Source organism: Micromys minutus (assembly GCF_963924665.1).
Source record: "Micromys minutus genome assembly, chromosome: 25".
Lineage (NCBI taxonomy): Eukaryota > Metazoa > Chordata > Mammalia > Rodentia > Muridae > Micromys > Micromys minutus.
In genome coordinates this window covers 28,742,991-28,763,471 of record NC_137960.1, presented here as the reverse complement: position 1 = coordinate 28,763,471, position 20,481 = coordinate 28,742,991, and the positions used below count along the sequence as shown (strand labels likewise).

At 39.9% G+C, this 20,481-nt stretch overlaps 1 protein-coding gene across 2 annotated transcripts in view; it reads right to left on the bottom strand.

Annotated features, from left to right (window-relative positions):
* MAN1A1 (mannosidase alpha class 1A member 1) overlaps positions 1-20,481 on the bottom strand; it is a 181,889-nt gene that overhangs the window by 23,150 nt on the left and 138,258 nt on the right. For both annotated transcript variants that reach the window (XM_080937813.1, XM_080937814.1), the window contains exons 7-8: positions 6,227-6,350; positions 5,115-5,208 (exon numbers count right to left, since the gene is read on the bottom strand). In XM_080937813.1, coding sequence (XP_080793939.1) covers positions 5,115-5,208; positions 6,227-6,350 — 218 coding nt within the window. The remainder of the gene's footprint in view (positions 1-5,114; positions 5,209-6,226; positions 6,351-20,481) is intronic.

The following is a 20,481-nucleotide window of genomic DNA, read 5'->3' as shown; positions in this document are numbered from 1 at the left end:
TGTGACTCAACGTAAAACTTTTCTAGCTATCAAAAATCAAAGTAAAGGAACAAAGAGGCACATCATGTTTTTGAAAATTTAGTATCTCAGCTGTTGAGTTTTTCTAGGTCTGGGTGACAGTTTGTGTGGTAACAGAGTTCGGACTGTAACTTCTTAGTGGGTATAGGAGAGAAGATTTTTTCTCAGAAGCACAGGAACACCAGCTTCAGAAAAACACAAATTTAGTATTTTCATGCCTAACAGTCCTAAATGAATAGTCTCTCAAATCTTATGTTCCTTTCTAAAGGATTTATTATTGTTTTTATTCTTGGTAGAAATAGGTCCCATACAAAGATTTCTAATATAATGTCTAAAAATGGCAAAAAATTATAATGAAATCGTAAAAAACAACACACAGGGGATCAAAATAATCATTTCCCCTAATTTCTCATAACCTTCATATGAATCTGAGTTTATCTGTCCACAGCAGTTTCAGTGCTACTAGTGACTCAATACACAGACACACACACTCACACACATACACACACACACACACACACACACACACACACACGTACACAAACACAGACATACACACAGATACATGTACCCAAACATACATACAGACACAGAAATACACACACAGAAACACACACAGACACACATGTACACAAACACAGACATAAACACAGACACAGAAACACACACAGATACACACATAGACACATGAACACAAACACAGACATACACACAGATACATGTACCCAAACATACATACAGACACAGAAACACACACACAGAAACACACACAGACACACATGTACACAAACACAGACATAAACACAGACACAGAAACACACACAGATACACACATAGACACATGAACACAAACACAGACATACACACAGACACAGAAACATACACAGACACACACAAACACAGATGCAGACACAGAAACACACACAGTCACACACACACACAGAAAAATGTACATAAACAGACACACACACAGACACATGTACACAAACACAGACATACACACAAACACAGAAACACACACAAACACACAGAATTACACACAGACACAGAAACACATACACACACACAGACACATGTACACAAACACAGACATACACACAAACACAGAAACACACACAAACACACAGAATTACACACAGACACAGAAACACATACACACACACAGACACACACACAGAAACATGTACATAAACACAGACATACACAGACACAGAAACACATACAGACAGACACAGACATATACACACACACACAGACACATGTACACAAACACAGACATACACACCGACACTGAAACACACAGAATCACAAACATACATAGAGATACACAGACATACAAACAGACACATACACACACATAGACACACGTGTGCACAGACATGCGTGTGCTCATGTACATGATCAGGGCACCTCACATGTAGCAGCAATGATCACAAAGCCTGTTTCTCTTCCATGGCTAGGCTGGGATGCTCTTTAGCTGTAGCTAGGAAGCAGTGGCGACTTTTACAGGAGGGTAAATAGAACTATTGCCGAGAGAGAATGAAAGATCAGATATAACACACCCCAGTACAAAAACCATTCAAGCAAACAGTCACTAAGTACAAAGTACTGTGTTTCTGGGTTTGCAAACACACCCATGGCATGTTTACTAACCTTTAAAGCTTTGAGTCCCTAGGAAGAAGGGTGTGCGAGAGCATCAGGAAGGGGACTGTGTGCAGAAAGAACCCAACCTGTTCATCTGGAGAGAAAAAAAGCAGAGGTGTGACAAATCCTAACCATACCCTTGAAGAGGAGGAAGAACAGGTATGAATTCTGGAACTTAGTGGAGAAAAGAGTTGAGGAAGTAGCATAAGGAAAACCCCTAGCTATGGCCAAGAGAAATAAAAATAGAAGCATTTCTTCCTTATGGCTGGAACACAGGATGGGGGATGGGCAAGGGCAAGCACGAGGCTCAGCAGTCCTGTTTGTTTTCCATCAGAAAACCAGCTGATAAGCAGGACTAATGTAAATGACTCTTAGTCCAGGAAAACAGAGGCAAATGTATGGGTGGCTGAGCAGGTGAAGCAGAATGTCCTGGTGTAACTCCCTCTTCGTGTCCTTCTGAGTGACTTCTAGATCCCAAATTAAAGCAAAGGAACCAGCTATCATAGAGACTGTTCTCCAACCTTTGAAATGTCTGAGAACTCTTGCACCGGTCACCCTTTTGGTAAATTGCATCTAATCATGGAGTATGTAATGCTCTGGTGGGCCTCACACATTTCAGGTTAGTCTCAGTGTCCCTCACGCTCTGAAAGAGCAACCAGTACATGAAGTCAGCGCTCACTTGAGTAGTGTTTACTAATATTAGAAACTGAAAGAATTCAGTAACATTTTTGTTGAAACCCCGAAAGACGTAGTGATAACAAGAAATGGTGTTTCTTATAGGCTTGTCATTTCAGAAACGAAGCATGTCAGTGGGAAGACCAACCCTATTTTATTCCCACCCCCAATCTCCTTCATGTTTGCTTTCCTGGCTAGATTTTCATGTCTCATATCCTCTGATCCATCAGTATACTTTGCTTTGGCTAAAGTATACAAACAGAAGCTTCTCATGCAGCTTTACATACAGTCTGAAAAAGGAAGAGCATCTTAATCGCCCATTCAGGGGCTGGAGGTGGAGCTCAGCTGGTAAAGTGCTCTTCAGTGCACTCTCTGAACCCGCGTTAGTAAAGAGTGGGTGTAGTGTCACGTGCTTGTAATATCAGCAACTAGGAAGTCAGTGACAAGCACATTCCTGGCCAGCAAGTGCAGTCCACAGAGTCTCAGGCCAGTGGGGAACCTTACCTCAAAAAATAAGGTGGATGTACCTGAGGAATTCAGATTAATGTCTGGCCTTCACACACACACACACACACACACACACACACACACACACACCTGTATGCACACACAGAAGTATAGCCCTGCCAAACACATGCTGTTATCTTCCTATACCCTTTTTTTCTACAACAACAAAACTTAGCAAGTGGCGTTTAAAAGCTTAAAGTTCTATGATGCAGGGTTACAAATCATACCAATAAACTGTATTTTATGTGTATGTGTGACTGCTTGCATGTATGCATGTGTGCATATTATGTGCATGTTCAGTGTCCCCACTGTGCTGAGTAGAATGTTTGATACCATGGCACTGGAATGATAGGCAGTGTGAGCCATCACAGGGGTGCTGGGAACTGAACCTGGGTCTTCTGTAAGAGCAGCAAGTTCTCTTATCCATGGAACCATCTCCTGAGCCCCTCCATGGACTTCAATACTCTGTCACATTAAAATTAATTGAGTATCTTTTTGTTCTCACTGGATCTTTTGGTTATGCATGCACTGATTGTCTGGAAATTATTTGTTTTCTTTCTTTTTTTTTTTTTCCTTCTGAGTTCGCAGACATACTATGTCAACACATTCTGCTACATACCAAAACAAAGTCATGTTAAAATCACCACAAATATTATCCAGAAGCCAGTGAAGTCAGGCTCATGGCAAGATAGACAAGGTTTCTAAAATTATAATTTTTTATTTAGAAATTTTACCACCACTGTTACAAACAGCAGTTTTTCATCTTCAAGTACCAACCCCAACCGGGTCCGAATAACCGGCAGGTTTTAGTTGTATTCTTGAGTAAAGATGGTGACTCATGAAAAGATAATCACAATCATCCCAGAGCAAGCAGTAACATCAGTAACAACACAATCTGAAAACACACTGTTTCTCCCGCCCAACTGTTATTTTTCACCCTGTGTCAGAAATGCTGTGTGTTTTCCTCACACAGAGGTCATCATTGTCATGGTTGACATTGGTGTTGAACTCGGCAATCTAGAACTACTAAGGGGACAAAGCTCTCAGCTTGTCTGCAAGGGATTTTCTAGTGGGAGTTAACTGGAGTGGGATGACCCGTTCTAAGCATGGGTGGCACCAATCAGCTTGATAGGGCTCCACACGGAATAAAAAGAACAAGGCAAGCTGAGCAGCTCTCTACACTGAAGGCTGCCTTAAGCTCTTGGCACATGATAGACTACCCAAGGAACCGTGAGCCAGAATGCACCATTCCTTCACTAAGCTTGCTAAGTGCTTTGTCACACTAAGTCACTAACGTGATCACTTTGCCATAATGCACAGCTAGGTGTTTACTAGAATCAAAATCAACCCTCCAATTGATGAGGACATGCGTATGTGAAACTGGTCTATTTCAAATTGTACAACAGTAGAGATTAGTACTGTTTGGTATTTGCATTGGTTTTTTTACACAGCCAACCAGTTTTACCCTCCCTAAAGTGCAAGCGCACACAGGAGAGGGAAGCTGTCTCAGGATTTATAAACTTTTAATCCTGTGGACCCATGAAAGGTGTCGAGAACTTCCAGCAATCTGTAGATGACACTGAACGGGAGCTGTCTTTATGGGTCTGAGGCTTTTAGATGTAGGCTCAATTGCCAACAGGAGAGATGGGGGTTACCATGCTGTCCCCTACTAACGTGTTCTTCAAAAGAAGTACTTCTAAAAGAATGTAATTATCTAAGAATATGCTATTTAATATAAAATTTAAAAGGCCACATTAGAGCACAAATTAAATGACTTCAACACAGTCAGGTGTTGAAATATTTCAATTAATATTTAACATATCACAGCCTTTCCAAATGGGCTTGAGAACATTTCTTACTACAAATTCCAAGTCTTTCTACCTCTGTTGAAAATGACCTGAATTGGGGTGTCTGGCCTCAGAAGACATTTGTTTGACACTTATTTCTGTTCTAAAGGTAAGTCACTCACAAGAAATCTTCATTTGGTAGCTTAATATTAGGAAGAGAAAGATCTTTGGCTGAGCTTCTGATTCCTCACATCAAAGTAAAAAGTGCTAGAAATGGAGTGGTCCAGCTACTACCCTGGGCAAAAGTATCACTGCCATCTGCACAGAGGAACCACAGAGCCAATCAGCTCTTCCTTCTCTTTCTCCCTAGCAACAAGCTTTCTAAGGCTCTTTAAGAACCCCCTTCTTAATATTCCTGGACAAGAACTGCACTGGCCTCCCTCCCTGTCTCACACAAGAGTGAATGCTCAGATTTGGACTTACGTTGACCCCACTGTCCGCTACTGGGGTTCAGATAGTTAGGATAAAGGCCTTCTGGTTTGTCCAGTTTGTTCAACACTGTCCGAATATTCATTACCTATAAAGGAGAAGGAATGTTAATGTGAAAAATCTAAGAAAAAGTTCACATGCCATTGCCATTCTCACTCCCCCCACCCCCTCACTCTCTTTGGTCATGATAGAAAAAACGTTCATAAAATGTTTCAGAATCTTGTTATGAGGGAAAAAAAAACAAAACAGAAATCAGTGCATTTAGTCATAGGTATCTAGAACTCCAGACTCCAAAACGAGACCTCCAATCTCCATATTAAGGCTATATCAATGCATAAAAATGATTATTCCTCATTTGGAGTTGTGTCTTTGAATAGGAAGATATGGGAAATAAACATAAATAGTAGGTGAAGAGAAGACAAATGGCGTGGAATTATGGGGATTCCCTCGTTGGGTTCAACCCACCCAGTGCAAGGGTATAGGGAGATGGGGCTCCGAGGGATACTGAGGAGGGCGGCTCTTCTCCCTCCTAGTCCCAACCAACCCCTTGTGGAGAGGCACAAATAGCAGGTTATGGCAGCATTTATAAGCCGAGAGACCTAGGACTGCAATCTTCCTGGTCTAACTCCTAACTGCAGACCTGCTGGTAACCATGTTAGAAACAAGGTTCTGTTGTGAGCCCCTCCCCTAGGAGTCTTTTAGTGGTGGAACTGTGTGTTCTAAGGTGAGGTGTCAGGGCGGCGTTCTCTGGTAGTCAGATGGTCTGGAAAGGCTGAGGTGCTTGAGGAATATTTCAACAAAGTGAAAGAGAACTCTGTGGAGGAATTTTGCTTAAAAGAGGGAAAAGCCAAAAGCTTATTGGTACAGCACTTGAACTTTCCCCATATGTACTTCAGACAGTGTATATCGCGCTACATATTTTTAGACTAAATTTCGCACAGGCAAGCAACTTCCTTAAGGCACAGCAAGCCACAAGGAGGAAGGTCTTAGAGAGACTAGGTTGACAGTCTGGTCAGGTGAAATAAGGCATGTTACAAAGTGTCCCAAAGACACACAAACACTGTTTCCTTTCCCATGCTCCGCAGGAGAATGTTTCCAAGACTCACCTTTTCGGCAAAGACGGGGTTTCCTGATAAGTGGGCCAAGTGCATGAACTCCAAGTGCAGAGTTCCGAATTCTGCCAGGATGCTGCTGCCTCCAGAGGCCCAGGGCCAGTTACGTCCGATCCCACTACAGAAGGGAAGATGAGGAGTTATGGGTCAGCTGGGTTCCATTTGCCAAGGTTCTATGTGGCAGACATTGGACAGCTCTCACCACTGGATGACATCCTTGTAAGCGTGGACACTGGATAATGTACTATCATTTTCTTTTCTTTGATTCCTATTTTCCACCTGGCACTCACTGCTGATTAAAGCTCTAAGACATGTTTCCAGTAACTTAGCTTGGAATGTCCAGGGGCTACGTAACATCCACGCTCTGAGGCGGCATTCAGCTTCCCAACGTTGTAATTGAGACAGCATAGGATTTTCGATGTTCACATTCTCTTTTAAAGTCTATTTGGATAGGAGGCAAATTTCAAACAGTCTTTACTTAAGAACTTCTGTCCTTTTCCAAATCCTGCCTCCAATTACTAGACTTCCGCACGTGTATCTTCACACTAAATCTGATCTATTTTTTTTTTTTTTAAGGCACTGATTCACTGCCTGTCTTGCTTAATCTATGCTTAAGAATATAAAATTAGGTTATATAAACCTCAGAGACTTGAGCTGCAAATATATTGTTCAATAGTTTATCTTAAAAATACTTTTTAGATAGAGTTCTTTTTTAAAAATATTGTGTATGGCACAAACATGTTTGTGCCACTGGTGCACATCCCTAAGTGCAAACACATCAGGTACCTTTCTACATCACTCTTTTTGCCTTGCTGCCTTTGAGACATGATCTCCTGCTGAACCCTGAGCTAGGCTGAGGGTCAGAGAGCCCAGAGATACTCTGCCCGCAGCACTGGGGTCATAGAAATATGGAGTAGCAACCAGCTTTTTGTGGGAGCGGTGGGATTTGAACTCACATCTTCATACTTGTGCATCAAGTATTTTTATCCACTAAGACACCATTCCAGTCCCAAGCATGAAATGACTCTTGAGACATGATCAGACTTTTGGGTATAGTTTGTTTTGGGAGAAACACTTAAATCTTCAAGACATACATGATGATTTACGTAGAGGTAAACATACATCTGACCGTTAATTTCAATTTCTCTGCCTGAAGATGCACATCTTGGTTTTGTGAGAGGAGTTCCTAGGGTTGCTGCACATGATGTGTGCACACTACAGCATCACAGGCATCACGGAATGCCTCCTTCTGAGCCCACAGTTGAGTTAAAGAATAAGTTATGGAGGAGAGAGCAGTGATGAGGCAAAGCTGACCTCACGCTCACGGCAGAAGGTACCTAGGTACCTAGCACAGCGTCTGACCTCACGGATGTAGGGAGAGAGGTGGCAGGCAGAGTGGCTGTCACATCTCAGCCTGCTACTCCAAGTTGGCTGAAAGACTGGCTTTCCTATTTTGAACCCAGATTCCTTTTAAGCACTCTTGGTGCTCCTTAAACTTCCAAGATACCCCTCTTTACAAGGGTAAACCTCGTAGTGCCAGGCTGCTGGAGAAAGTGGAGCCTAAATGAGGAGGAAGCTAGGCATGGCAAACCCTGGGCCAGCCTCACTCATTCCCTATCTATTCAGAGCCAACTCCAGGTTTTGTTTCAAAGCTCACAAGTATGGTTGATATACCTAATGAAAGGGAATATGGAGAACTAGAAACCTTTCATTCATTCATTTTAGACAATGCCCTATATGTTTAATTCTTGGAGAATGTGTTAATTCTACTTCAGAGTTAGTTTAATAAAAGGATTGTTGAATTATCCAGATGAAATGTAAAGTTAGCTTCAGATTTGGTTAACAGTGGCCAGTGCATGAAGCAACTGGTCATTAGTTATCAGGACATATCAACATTTTTTTTACTCCATACTGAAGTCCAACCTATTGAGCAGAAGTACAAAGTCCTCCACTGAAGAGAAACATGAAGACCTTTATTTGAAAAATAAGGTCATATCAGGGCAAGACAGACAGACGGCTTCATCGTAGAGAAGGAAGAAATCAGGACTTAGTAAACGAGTCCAACCTACTTCCCAGAATTAAAGGAACTGATTTTTTTTTTCAGTGCAGGGGATTAGAACATGTGGAGGCATAACTTTAAAGAGGCAGTGAAACAACCTAAATGAACTAAATGAACACACCATGTGACAGAGGCCTGTGTGACTTGCGAGACAGTGTCTATTCTTGCACACGTCTGTCACTCAGAGAGGGATCAGCAAAAACCTTTCTAAGACTGTTTTACTTAGCATTTTAAAAATGACAGCAACTAGCCTAGAATGACATGGGACTCACACTGAAGATTAGGCTGGCCTTGAACCTGTGATCCCTGTTCCCCATGTCTCTAGCTTAAAGGCTTGAACCACCATGCCTAGCTACAAGGTCCTTTTTACTCCAAATTCTGAATCTAGTGATGAATCTATCATAATCTATCACAAGCCAAACATTCTACTTCTTCAGTCTAAAATTACTCTTATCTATAGGAGCAGGGGATGGAAGATGCTTTTAAGTTGTTACATGGCCAGGGAATTTTTAAAGGCCGGGCTGTAGCATTCTTCATCTGGCCTGTTTTACAAACATGAATAATATTCTAGAAAAATATGTTAAGGAAAAAGTAATAGCCTGTGTAAGAAAAACTATTAGCTTCGCAAGACAAGCCTGAAAGGGACAGCCATTTAAATATTCCCAACCTTGATTTAACATCTACATCTTGAGCCAAAATTGTGAGTCAGCGTATAGAAATGTATACACAAAGAGGCAATTAATATGATCTGGGCAGCTGCCAAAGGGTTGGTTCAAAGAATCCTGGAACAGAATTTTGAACTGCTCTGTCCATCTAGTTTCTCATACCTCTGTCTCCCCCAGTGTCTTGCTCCTCCACTTTAAGCACGAATACTATTTGATATGTATCTTTCAACTTTTAACTCAGCTTCAGAGCCAACATCCTACTAAGATCATCAGTACTTGAGAATAAAACTTATCACAATGAAAAATAGTTGTCTTTTGCAAGTGAAAACAGGAAACTGTCTTTTAATAAAGACTGGACTCATTGGGTCCTTTGAAAACGATGCAATGATTTTTTTATAGAGTTTATACAGTTTATTAGTAGTGACAGTACATCCTGATTCTACTGTATGCAAAGCATTAAGAAGTGATTATTTACTGGCCCTGTAGCTCTGATTTTCAGTGGGTTTCGTGTGCCTTTTCTGTCACCTGGGAATAATGGGTGATGGGGCCAGGGGAAGAGAACACACCACTAATGATCCATTCTACTCATGCCTGAGTCCCATGGGAGATAAGCTAACTCTTCCGAAAGCCTGTAATGATGTAACTAGCTAGACGAGCCTCTGGATGGATGGTCCACCCTTTCAAAATGATCTTAAATGGAGCTGACCCCACGGGAGTATATTTTATTGTCACTACCCAGATAAAATTGGGTCAGTAGCACATAAACTTGGCAATGTAGCATGATCAAATACAACAAATGCAGAATTGATTGACAGAGCTGGAATGAGTCTTAAGAACTGCAGATTAACATGTAAACTAAGCATTAAACAGTTACACAGTGTCCAATAGCTCTAACTTTCAATTCACCCTCCCCTGTGGCTTCCTTTTCTATGCAAAATGGAAAAGGGAGCAATTTTCATTAAAATTATAAGGAAAAAACCCACCATAGTCTTCAAGAGTGCTCTTATTTGAATGATTTCTGATTAGCTGATCAGTGAATAAACTTCCTTTAAGTTAACAGCCTATAATCCAGTTTACTCCTTGGGGTGACAGAGCCTTCAGTCTTTGGAAGAAAATCTCCCCACATCCTATCTATTATTCCAAAGTCTTACTCAAGCATACAAATGTAATGGCCACAGGGATACTGAATAAAAAGGAGGAAATTAATCTGGTATCACTCCTTTTGGATTTTTTTAAAAGCACAAATTAGGAAAGAATAATTAGAAATTTCAAGAGTGATTGTTCCATTTAGCAGTATCCTCAAAGCTGATCGATTTAGAGATTCGGAGATTTCAACTGCAAGTACTGATGTCTTTTTCCTGCTGAGGTGTGCAGAGAGCCAAGAACGGAGTAAACGCTGCATCTTAGGGAGCTGCCATCTTAACACGGATCGAGACTGTCCTAAAGTCTTCCCTAGGAAATCCAAATGAGAGGACCATGCCCTTGGGGAAGAGCGGATGATTCAGGGCAGCCATTTGCCTAAATTACAATCACAGCTGCTACCTCTAAGCTTAAGTGTGCTTAAATCTCTCCAGAGTTTCCATACAAGAGTTTTCACAGTGTCCAACATAACACTCTAAATTTGTTATACTCCACTCAATTGCATCATATATGTTCATTTCAGAATATTTTAATTTATTCTGATTCTTAATACTCTTCTTTGTGTTTCCTTGGCTAAATTTGGGGTGGTAAGTTACAAAGATAGAGGTGCCAAGAACCATCTCTCAATCTTCCTCTGTGATTCCCAAGAGTTCATACACCTTTATTACCAGCTCCATACACCTTTATTACCAGCTCCATACACCTTTATTACCGGCTTCTCTAGTATCTCATTGCTCACTGAACTCAAGGAACAGCATATTAGATGAATTCAACTTTCTCTAGATTCTTATGTAAATTTTTCTGGGTTCAAGAAACATTACCAAAAAAAGTCACGAGAAGACATTTTGGTGCACGTAGGATGAATGAGTGGGCACATATTTTATGTGAAGAAAAACGGAATTTCGTTCTATACACTGCATTAAGTACCAGTACATTCCTTTTCATTTTTCATGCCACATGATGCACGGACTTATTTTTGTTGAGTATGGTTTCTTACTTAATGGATATTCTCTAATTAATTTACTTTTTGTTGTTGTTTTGTGTTTTTAAGACAAGAGCTCATTGTGTAGGTTTGACTCGGCTGGAACTCAATAAATTTATCAGGCTGGCCTTGAACTCTGAGCTACTTGTGCCACTACTTTTGGCTTGTAACACCAGAAACAGAGGTATCCAATGAATGATTAATTTTTAAAAGAAAACAAAAAATATTCCATTGGTTTCCACCACCAACTTGATTTAGAATGAGGTAATACAGTATTTATTTTACTATATAGGTAACTCCTGGCAACCAATTAAAACACAAAACAGATGTCTGTGAGATGGATCCGTGGGTAACAGCTGCAGACAAGTGTGGAGAGTTGAGTTCAATCCCTAGGAAGGAGAGAATTGACTTACAAGTTGTCTTAGGTCCTGTATTCATGCACTTGTATGCCTAGGTGTAAACACACATAGACAAATACAGACACAAGTATACACACACACACACACATACACACAAATAAAAACATCTCAACAAAGAAAATATATTGTCAACTTGAAAATACCTAAACATCCTTTCATTGGGGGCATGCATTCCTTGTAATTATGAATCATACCAATGGTAAAAAAAAGTCAATGATATTTCCATAAACGTATATAATATGCTCTGATCACGCCTACCTCCCCATTTTAATTACTAAGGCTATTTTACCTGTCCCATAAGAGTTGAAGGCCTGGCATCAGTTAGCTCAGGATAGGGATAGAAATGGACCAATTGCTATTGGAAACAGTAGTTTGCTATCAGTTTTGTCAGAAGTAATGGCAGTCTTTTGCAGAAAAATCTGTGATGTATCAGGATACTGATACAGGATTAAATAATTGTTCAACAGGCTGAAAAATAAGTACTTCTAGATGTCCCTTGCCAAACTCAGGGACTGGGACTGAGCCAGGCAAGTCAAGTCTAACTTACTGAGTGCTTACTCTGTGCCAGCGAGTGTCTGATGCAGCATTGAACTCTACAGAATGCGTACGCAGGTACTTTGAAAGTCAGTCTGACCCTCACTGAGTGTTGAGGGTTGAAGTCTCAAGCACAAGCCAATTAAGTTTCTGTCCAGTCAGCTAAGCTCAATAAACAGTTTGGGGGGGAAATCATTTCTGTCTTTTCTATAAGCATTCTCTAAGATTTTTTATTTGAGATATCAAGTGGATTTTGATTATACTTTTATAAAACTGAGCTTTTCTCAGTTTTCTACTGGACACTCCGATACCTCATGGCTGAACCCACATCCTCACTGTTGTTCTTTCCCAGATACTAGACTTTTGGGAGTGATTGAAAAAGAATTCCTTCTTTGATGCCAAAAGAAGATGGTCAATAAATTGTTTTTAAGGCAAGATCAGCAAATAGAGTATTGAAAAATCTATAGTGAGAAAATGTAAATACTGTGATCATTCTTTAACGTCTCAAATGACAAATTAGCTGCAAAAATGGTTCAAGAAAACAGATGATGTTTAGATAATCCGCAATAGTAATTAGGGTGTTCTTTTCAAGCTGTGTTATACAAGCTTAACCATCTCTGCTAACATATAAAATAAATATTATCAAGAAAAGAGACAACTATTAATCAAACCATCTTATGATGTAAATGGTAGCTTTTTTCAGATTTGAATTTTTATGTAGAAGTAATAGACAGTATATGCCCGGATTACGGCAAGAGCAAACAGATCTGGGGAAGGGCCTTGCTGGTATAGAGTTTGCCTTCCAAGCATGAAGACCTAGGTTTCGATTCCCAGGAAATATATAAAAGCTGGGTGTGGTGCTGGACTGAGCAAGTGGGAGGTGGAGACAGGTGGGTTCCTGGAAGCTCACTGTCTGGTCCACCTAGTCTAGTGCACTTGATGTTCCATGTCAATGAGGAGTGACACCTGAGGTTGTCTACACACACACACACACACACACACACACACACACACACACACACACACACACAGTCAGGGATAATAGATAGGTACCAAGAGCTGCCTATAGCTTAAACTTCAAAGCTTGTTAGTATGTTGTGAAATAGTTTGACAACCAAAGTTTTAGACAAATATGACCACAAAGAGTCAAGAGGTCAATTAAGAATCTGGAACCCAACAACAAAGACAGATATCCTTCTCAACAGTACACATGTTACCAGGAAACAAACAATGGTGGCTCTGGTTGTCCTCAAGAACCTCTTTACATAACTTCAAGCAAGTGCCATTGGATAGTCTGCCATGTATCACAATGCACACAGCATTGTGGCACCTTGTATGTTTAAGTTTTCATGCTTAGTTCACCTCCTGACTGGAGACTAAGATCAAAGACAGGAGGACACATCTGCTTCCTTTGCCGCCATCGATCCTCTGCATAGACATTCTTAGAACAGGTGCCAAAATTTAACAATTCTTGCATTTATATATGGCAGGCATGAGCCCACGTCTAACATAATAATGTTTTCTATCAAATATGGGAAGTATCTAAAGCAAGATTTATCACTCACAGCTAACATATTTCTTATGTACAATCAACGTACCTATTTAGTTAATAAGTTTACATATTTTCAGTGATTAAGGATTCTTTATGTTACTCTAAAAATATCGAAAATCTAACTAAGCTTCAGCCACTTGTACAGACAAAGAATAATCGAAATATTTTTTAAAGGCCTAAGTTTTAGTCAGGAAGAAAACAGAAGCAAAGGAGCAATGTCTTCTCCCTGCATTTCCTGTGAATGGAGTCATGTCTTCAGGCACTACCAGGTTAAAAGCACATGGCAATGGCCGTGGGAATTCTGACATTGTGACATTTAAGCTTTGGGGGGTGTGAACTAGTTACAGGCACAGAATTCTGAGGGGTGTGGAAAAGCAAGAATGATCTCCAAATTTTAATAAGCCTTCTGCACGCAGACCTGGCTTGAGAAGGTCTGCTGTAGAGTAAAGTGAATGGCAGGAGCCTGGGGCTTCACGTTGGGTCTACTCCTGGTACAACATATCTTAAGACAGCAGTAAGTGTCTGATTTTTCCTTGAATGTCAATTTAAGAACAATAATGGTGTTTATGGGCTATTTTTTCCCCTTCATTCGAAATGAGAATGCTTTCTTAGATCCCATGAGGAAAACGCACATTCTTAGAATTTCAGATTACCTACTTCAGTTAATAGCAGAATGCCAAATGTGAAAAATGGCACAATTATCTTGTAATGTGGAATTCTAAGAAGAAAATAAAGCAAGAGGATGTGATGGAGCCGGGTGGGTAGCTCCTGGGGGCTGATTTGCTGGAAAGCGCCTGTGTTAGGCGAGACTTCCATGGTGGCCATGGGATAGACCTGCTAGTACAGACCATAGACATGGGTTTTCCCCATGTCCTCAGGTGGACACAACTGCACAATATAACAACATGCTGCTGGCTTTGGGGAAAGATCGCCAGGGGAGCCATCCAATGGCAGGGATTCCCTGATGGCTAAGGAGGGAAAAATCTGGGATTTATACTAGGTGCAATGAAACTTCATTTTAAGTGTGAGATCTTAAGATCTTCAAGAAGCAATCCGGTCTGAATTTTAAAATCCATTCTATGGACTGCAGGAAGAAGGGGTTGTATGAAAACAAGACAGGAAGTGAATATGAAAACTCCAGGTAGCAGGCAGGTCACGGGCTGGACTAGCAGCCAATGCCAGAGACAGGTAAGGCTGGGGTTAGGGTCCAGCATGCAGTTTGGTCTTCACAATAAAATCCCATATGTGCAATTACAGTGCAGAGAGTATAAATTTAAAGTTTAATGTTCCCTAACCAACAACTTCCTTCTAAAGCTTAACCTACTGTAATCTACACATGCGCCAGAATGGTCCAGCTGCTCATCAACTAGGCATTTGTGTAATTAAAAAAAAAAAAAAAAAAAAAAAAAAACAAACTTGCTCAGTCATGTAGGTTCAAAAGAAACATCTTAGTGTTTTCAATTCTTCGCTATGACCTTTCAATGTTTAATGGACCATTCCCTTTCTTTCTTGAGAAGTATGTTTTTTTCCTGTAGGTACTACTGCCCCTTTTACCTTTATTATATTTTTTATAACTTTAAAAAATTACACTATAATCATTTTAGGATGGAGACAACGAACCAATAATCTTGGAAGAGATCAACATTATATTATCTCTTATCGTTAATTCTCCCAGAATCTCCACAAGCCAAGTTTACATAACAATATTACCCATCAACCTTTCAGACAAATATATTAACATATTTGCTCACAGTCTGGATAAACTGTTCCCCATACGGTCAGTAACAAAATAGGCCTCCACAGATACAAGAAGATGGAAATAATTAAATGCATCCTATCAGGTCACCATAGACTAAGACGGTTCTTCAATAACAAAACAACAACAAAAAGCCCACATACACATGGAAGCAGAACAATGCTCTACTCAATGATAACTTGGTCAAGGAAGAAATAAAGAAAAAGGTAACCAAGCTTACAGGACACAATGAAAGCAGTACTAAGAGGAAAACTCATAGCTCGGAGTGCCTCCAAAAAGAAACTGAAGACAGCATACTCTAGCAGCTTGACAGCACACTTGAAAGCTCTAGAACAAAAAGAAGCAGATACATCACAGAGGAGTGGACAACAGGAAATAATCAAACTCAGAAATCAGCCAAGTAGCAATGAAAAGAACTATACAAAGAATCAACAAAACCAGGAGCTGGTTCTTTGAGAAAATCAACAAGATCGATAAACCCTTAGCCAGACTAACTAGAGGGCACAGAGAGAGAATCAAAATTAACAAATTAGAAATGAAAAGGGAGACATAACAACAGAAACTGAGGAAATTCAAGAAATTGTGAGGTCCTACTACAAAAGCCCATACTCAACAAAACTGGAAAATCTAGAGAAGATGGACAACAGATACCAGGTACCAAAGTTAAATCAGAATCACATAAATCATCTAAACAGTCTCATAACACCCAAAAAAAATAGAAGCAGTCATCAAAAGCCTCCCCAGCAAAAAGAAGCCCAGGACCAGATGGGTTCAGTGCAGAATTCTATCAGACCTTCCTAGAAGACCTATTACCAATATTCTCCAAACTATTCCACAAAATAGAAACAGAAAGAACACGTCCTAACTCATTCTTGATAAAACAATCAAGATTAGGAACTGCATGGCATTGGTGCAGAGAAAAGCAGGTAGATCAATGGAAAAGATTTAAGAACCACAAATGTACCCATACACCTATGGTTACCTGATCTCTGACAAAGGACTTAAAAACATTCAATGGAACAGCCTTTTCAGCAAATGGTGCTGGTTCAACCAGCAGTCAACATTACAGAAGAATGCAAATTGATCCTTTCCTAATCTGAAAGACTTTCTTGTATAGAGTGCCACTGGGCTGTTTAGAAGTTTGTTTCTCAGGTGTCCTTTCATGGTACCCAGCTACTAACAGGTCACTACAGTGATGGTTCAAAGGGCCTTGTATATATCTATCAGTGGTGGTAGACCTTAGAATTGGCCACAGTATTCTGGGGTGGTAGACATATTTAAAAGGTATGCCCCCCATATGTAGCAGATGTACAACTCATTCTTCATGTGGGTTCCCCAACAACTGGAGTGGAGGCTCTCTCTAAATCTCTTACCTGTTTATCTAATCTGTTCCCCTAACTTGCTGCCTTGTTTGGCCACAGTGGGAGAGGAAGCCTCTAGCCCTGCAGAGACTTGATGTGCTGGGGGTGGGGAGGAGATACCCAGGGGGCCCACCCTCTCAGGGGAGAGGGGGAAGTAGGAGGGATTATGTGAGGAGGGAACCAGAAGGCATGTCTGATGTAAATGAGTTAGTAAATAAATTAAACAGGTGTCTTTTCCCTGGAAGCTTCTACTAGATTTCAAAGGGAAGAGGCGAAGTACTGTGTGGAAGTGTGGGAAAGCCTGTTGGTATTTCTTGAGAGGGAGAAGCATGAAGCTAAGAGAGTAAGAGCAGACAGCAAAGGAAGCTCCATCTTGGCAATGCAGCGTCTCCAGGGGATAGAGACAAGGGAATACAGCCTGTGCAGGACAGTGGTCATGTAGGCTGAAGTTAGTAGGTGTGTTTATTTGCAGGTCTGCTGTGCCAGACATGGAGCTGCTGGGTTTAAACATTTCTCCTGATTCATTCAGGCTTGCTTTGTTCCCCTTACTTCTTTATATTTCCCATTTCTCTCTGTTTAAAAATGGAAATATTGACTTCATGATACTGCATACTGGAAATATAAAACTTGTTTTCCTCTGACCGGGGTTTAGCATTTGCCTTCAGTCTCATAGGAGACTCTGTGCTTGACCTTTGGGGCATTGTTGGAACTGTTGAGATTTTGGAGACATTGGCTGAATGGATGGACTTTGGTGATGGACTAAATATCCCTTTTCATTGAGAGGCTCATAAAAGCCAGGGCTAGTGTAGAACATTATGGCTTAGACATGACATGGTCTCACACAAACGCTTCTGTGTTTGGTCCCCAATGCAATGTATCAAGGTATAGGTTTGGATGAAAAGGACGTTGACTAACTAAAGATTAATCTGATGGATTAATAACTTTATGTCATTATACTGGGCAGTGTTGAAAACTCTGGGTTTAGGACTGGTTAGAGGTCACCGGGAATATGCCTCTCAGAAGTATATATTGTCTGAGTTACTTACGTCTTAACCTCTCAGTTGTCTCTGCTACTGTACCCTGGCCACCATGATGTTCCTCATCACAGGCCCACATTAAGAAAGCCAGCTGAGCCTGGCCTGGGCCCTTTGAAACAGGAAGCCAAAAATAAGTCTTTACTCGTGTAAGATTTTTTTTTCCTCATGTTTTTGTCACTGAATGTCTCTCTCATAGGGTTTGCCATCCTCAGTAAAACGGGATTATATTATGTGCATTACTTAGTAACATGCCTGTTTCCATTAGCGCTTGTCACAGACATCTTTCTGGGATAATCATTTTTAATAGCTATATAATAACATTCTATAAAGCACATAATCACATTTTATTAAACCCATCCTCTACTGACAGGCAGATAGACCTTTCTTGTTTTGAAAAATGTTATGATCATGCCACATTAGCCATGAATATTTATTGTAATCCTCTCATAAAAAGCATATCTCTCTCTCTCTCTCTCTCTCTCTCTCTCTCTCTCTCTATATATATATATATATATATATATATATATATATATATATATATATATATATATATATATATATATCATCTTTTATCCATCCTATGATTTGCAGGTCTCTTATCGATATTTTGGCTTTAAGATTTTCTTTGTTGTAACTAATTTTTATTTTTATATTTATGTGCATTGGTATTTTGCCTGCATGTCTGTGTGAGGGCATTGGAGCTCCTGGAACTTGAGTACCTGGAACTGGGATTAGAGTTATGGGTTGCTATGTGGGTGCTGGGAATTGAACCAGGCTCCTCTGGAAGAGATACCAGTGCTCTCAACTGATGAGCCATCTCCCCCTCCCTGCTGTAACTGATTTTTACTTGGTAAATTCTTCTGAAATCTTCCCCTAGCACTGTATATGCACCGAGTTCTGTGTTTGAGTTAGAAAATCTGTCCTCTACATCCAAACTCATATTTCGAAAATCCCGAAAGTCTGAGAAACAATTTCTCTTTCAGTTAGGTTCAAAAGTAAAAAATTATAGTAGTATGATAAGACTATGCACACATTTATATTTTATAGCTACATGTACTTTGCTTTCCATAATAACACATTCAAATGTATTGTATGCTTACCTGTTCAATAGTCTTGCTAATTATGGATGCTGAACTGTTTATGCACTTTAAAGTTAAATTATTTTTCGGCATTTTTTTTCCATTTAGATTTTCCTGAAGAATTTTACAAATTGGCTTCTTACTTGACATCGTGAAGATAAATTAGCATGCATTTAAAAGCAGAGAATGTTCAATTTATCAGGGCAGGGACGAGGTGGGTCAATCAGGGGACAGGAAAATCACTATTTAATGTTCTGTTTGAATCCAGTGCACCTCAGGTAAGCCTTTAACTGTGGAAGGCACTTGCTTCCTACCGTATAACACAAAGTTATTCTTCTAGAACTCACCTCCTAGAGATAAAATGATACGATACAGACAAAAAGTACCTCGGAACTCGAATGGTTTGTCCCCGAGAAATATTTTTATCTTTTTAGATTAAGCAATGACATTTTTTAAAAAAAGTTTCCTTTTTTTAAAAAAATTGGTTTTACTTTTCAATTTTAGAGATCTCTTCTCAATAAAAATAAATTCACCAAATGTTCACTTGGAGACAGAAATTACATACAAGTAGTAGTGAAGTAATGTTAGGCATTCCCAAGGTTCAAAAATCTAACAATTTTTTACTGTTAACAGCCAATTTTTTTAAAGCAATTTAATTGGTATGCAACCACCAATATACAGCCTTTTAAGAAAGCTCAAATGCCCTCTAAATGTTTAGAGAAAGGTAATTAAAATGCTTCAAATTTTAATAGAGACCTATAGACACTAATGACACATTAAATGATGTAATAGAAAGGACCAAAGAAATCTTGTTCAGAGAGTCTTTTCTCCTCAAAGTCTAACACAAATCTTGTCTTCTCTGGGGCTGGCACATATCCTTCATGCAAGATGGTTAAATAATCAATAATAACTACTTAATAGAAACATGATTTAAAGAATCTATTTCCTGTGTATTGGTTGGTGGGGGGGGGGCAGTGTCCCTGTTAATTGACAGTCACTGCAAGAAGAAGACTCTCTGATGAGGGATGAAGAAATTATCTCACCTGAAAATTTCAGAATTGGAGATGGTGGGATAGTCAGCCCATAGTGGGACATCTACAGGACTCAAGGGTCTTTGTAGAAGAGCCAGTGGAAAGATTGTAAGAGAAGGAGGCGCCTCAGTTGGCAACATCAAAGAAACAGTATTTTCCAGACACAACAGGGCAGTTGTACATCTAAGGAGCTATTAATGTTTAATAGCTGATGGGAGAGGGGAGAGCCAGTTTTCTTGGATGATGTGACCCCTTGGAGGTTGACCACATGCTAGGGCAGGCCATATTCCCAAGACCAGCTGGGTAACACAAAGTGTACTTAATAAAAAAAGAAATAACAACAACAACAAAAAAAAAACAATTCTCAGTTGGGCGGAAAGGATGGTAGGAAGAAGTGGTTACTGGCAAGGTTGGGGGAGGGGTGAATGTGATCAAAATACAATGTAAAAATGCAATGTATAAAAGAATTAATAAAAATATTGTTAAAAATATGCCTCTTGTTGAATAGCTATATAAATAGGAAACAAAATATTTTCTTAAACTATCGCCTTTTAGAACAATATTTTTTATTAAAATGTTCATTTCAGGTAATGTCCAAAACCCTACCATGTCTTCAGGCCTAAACATGTTCACT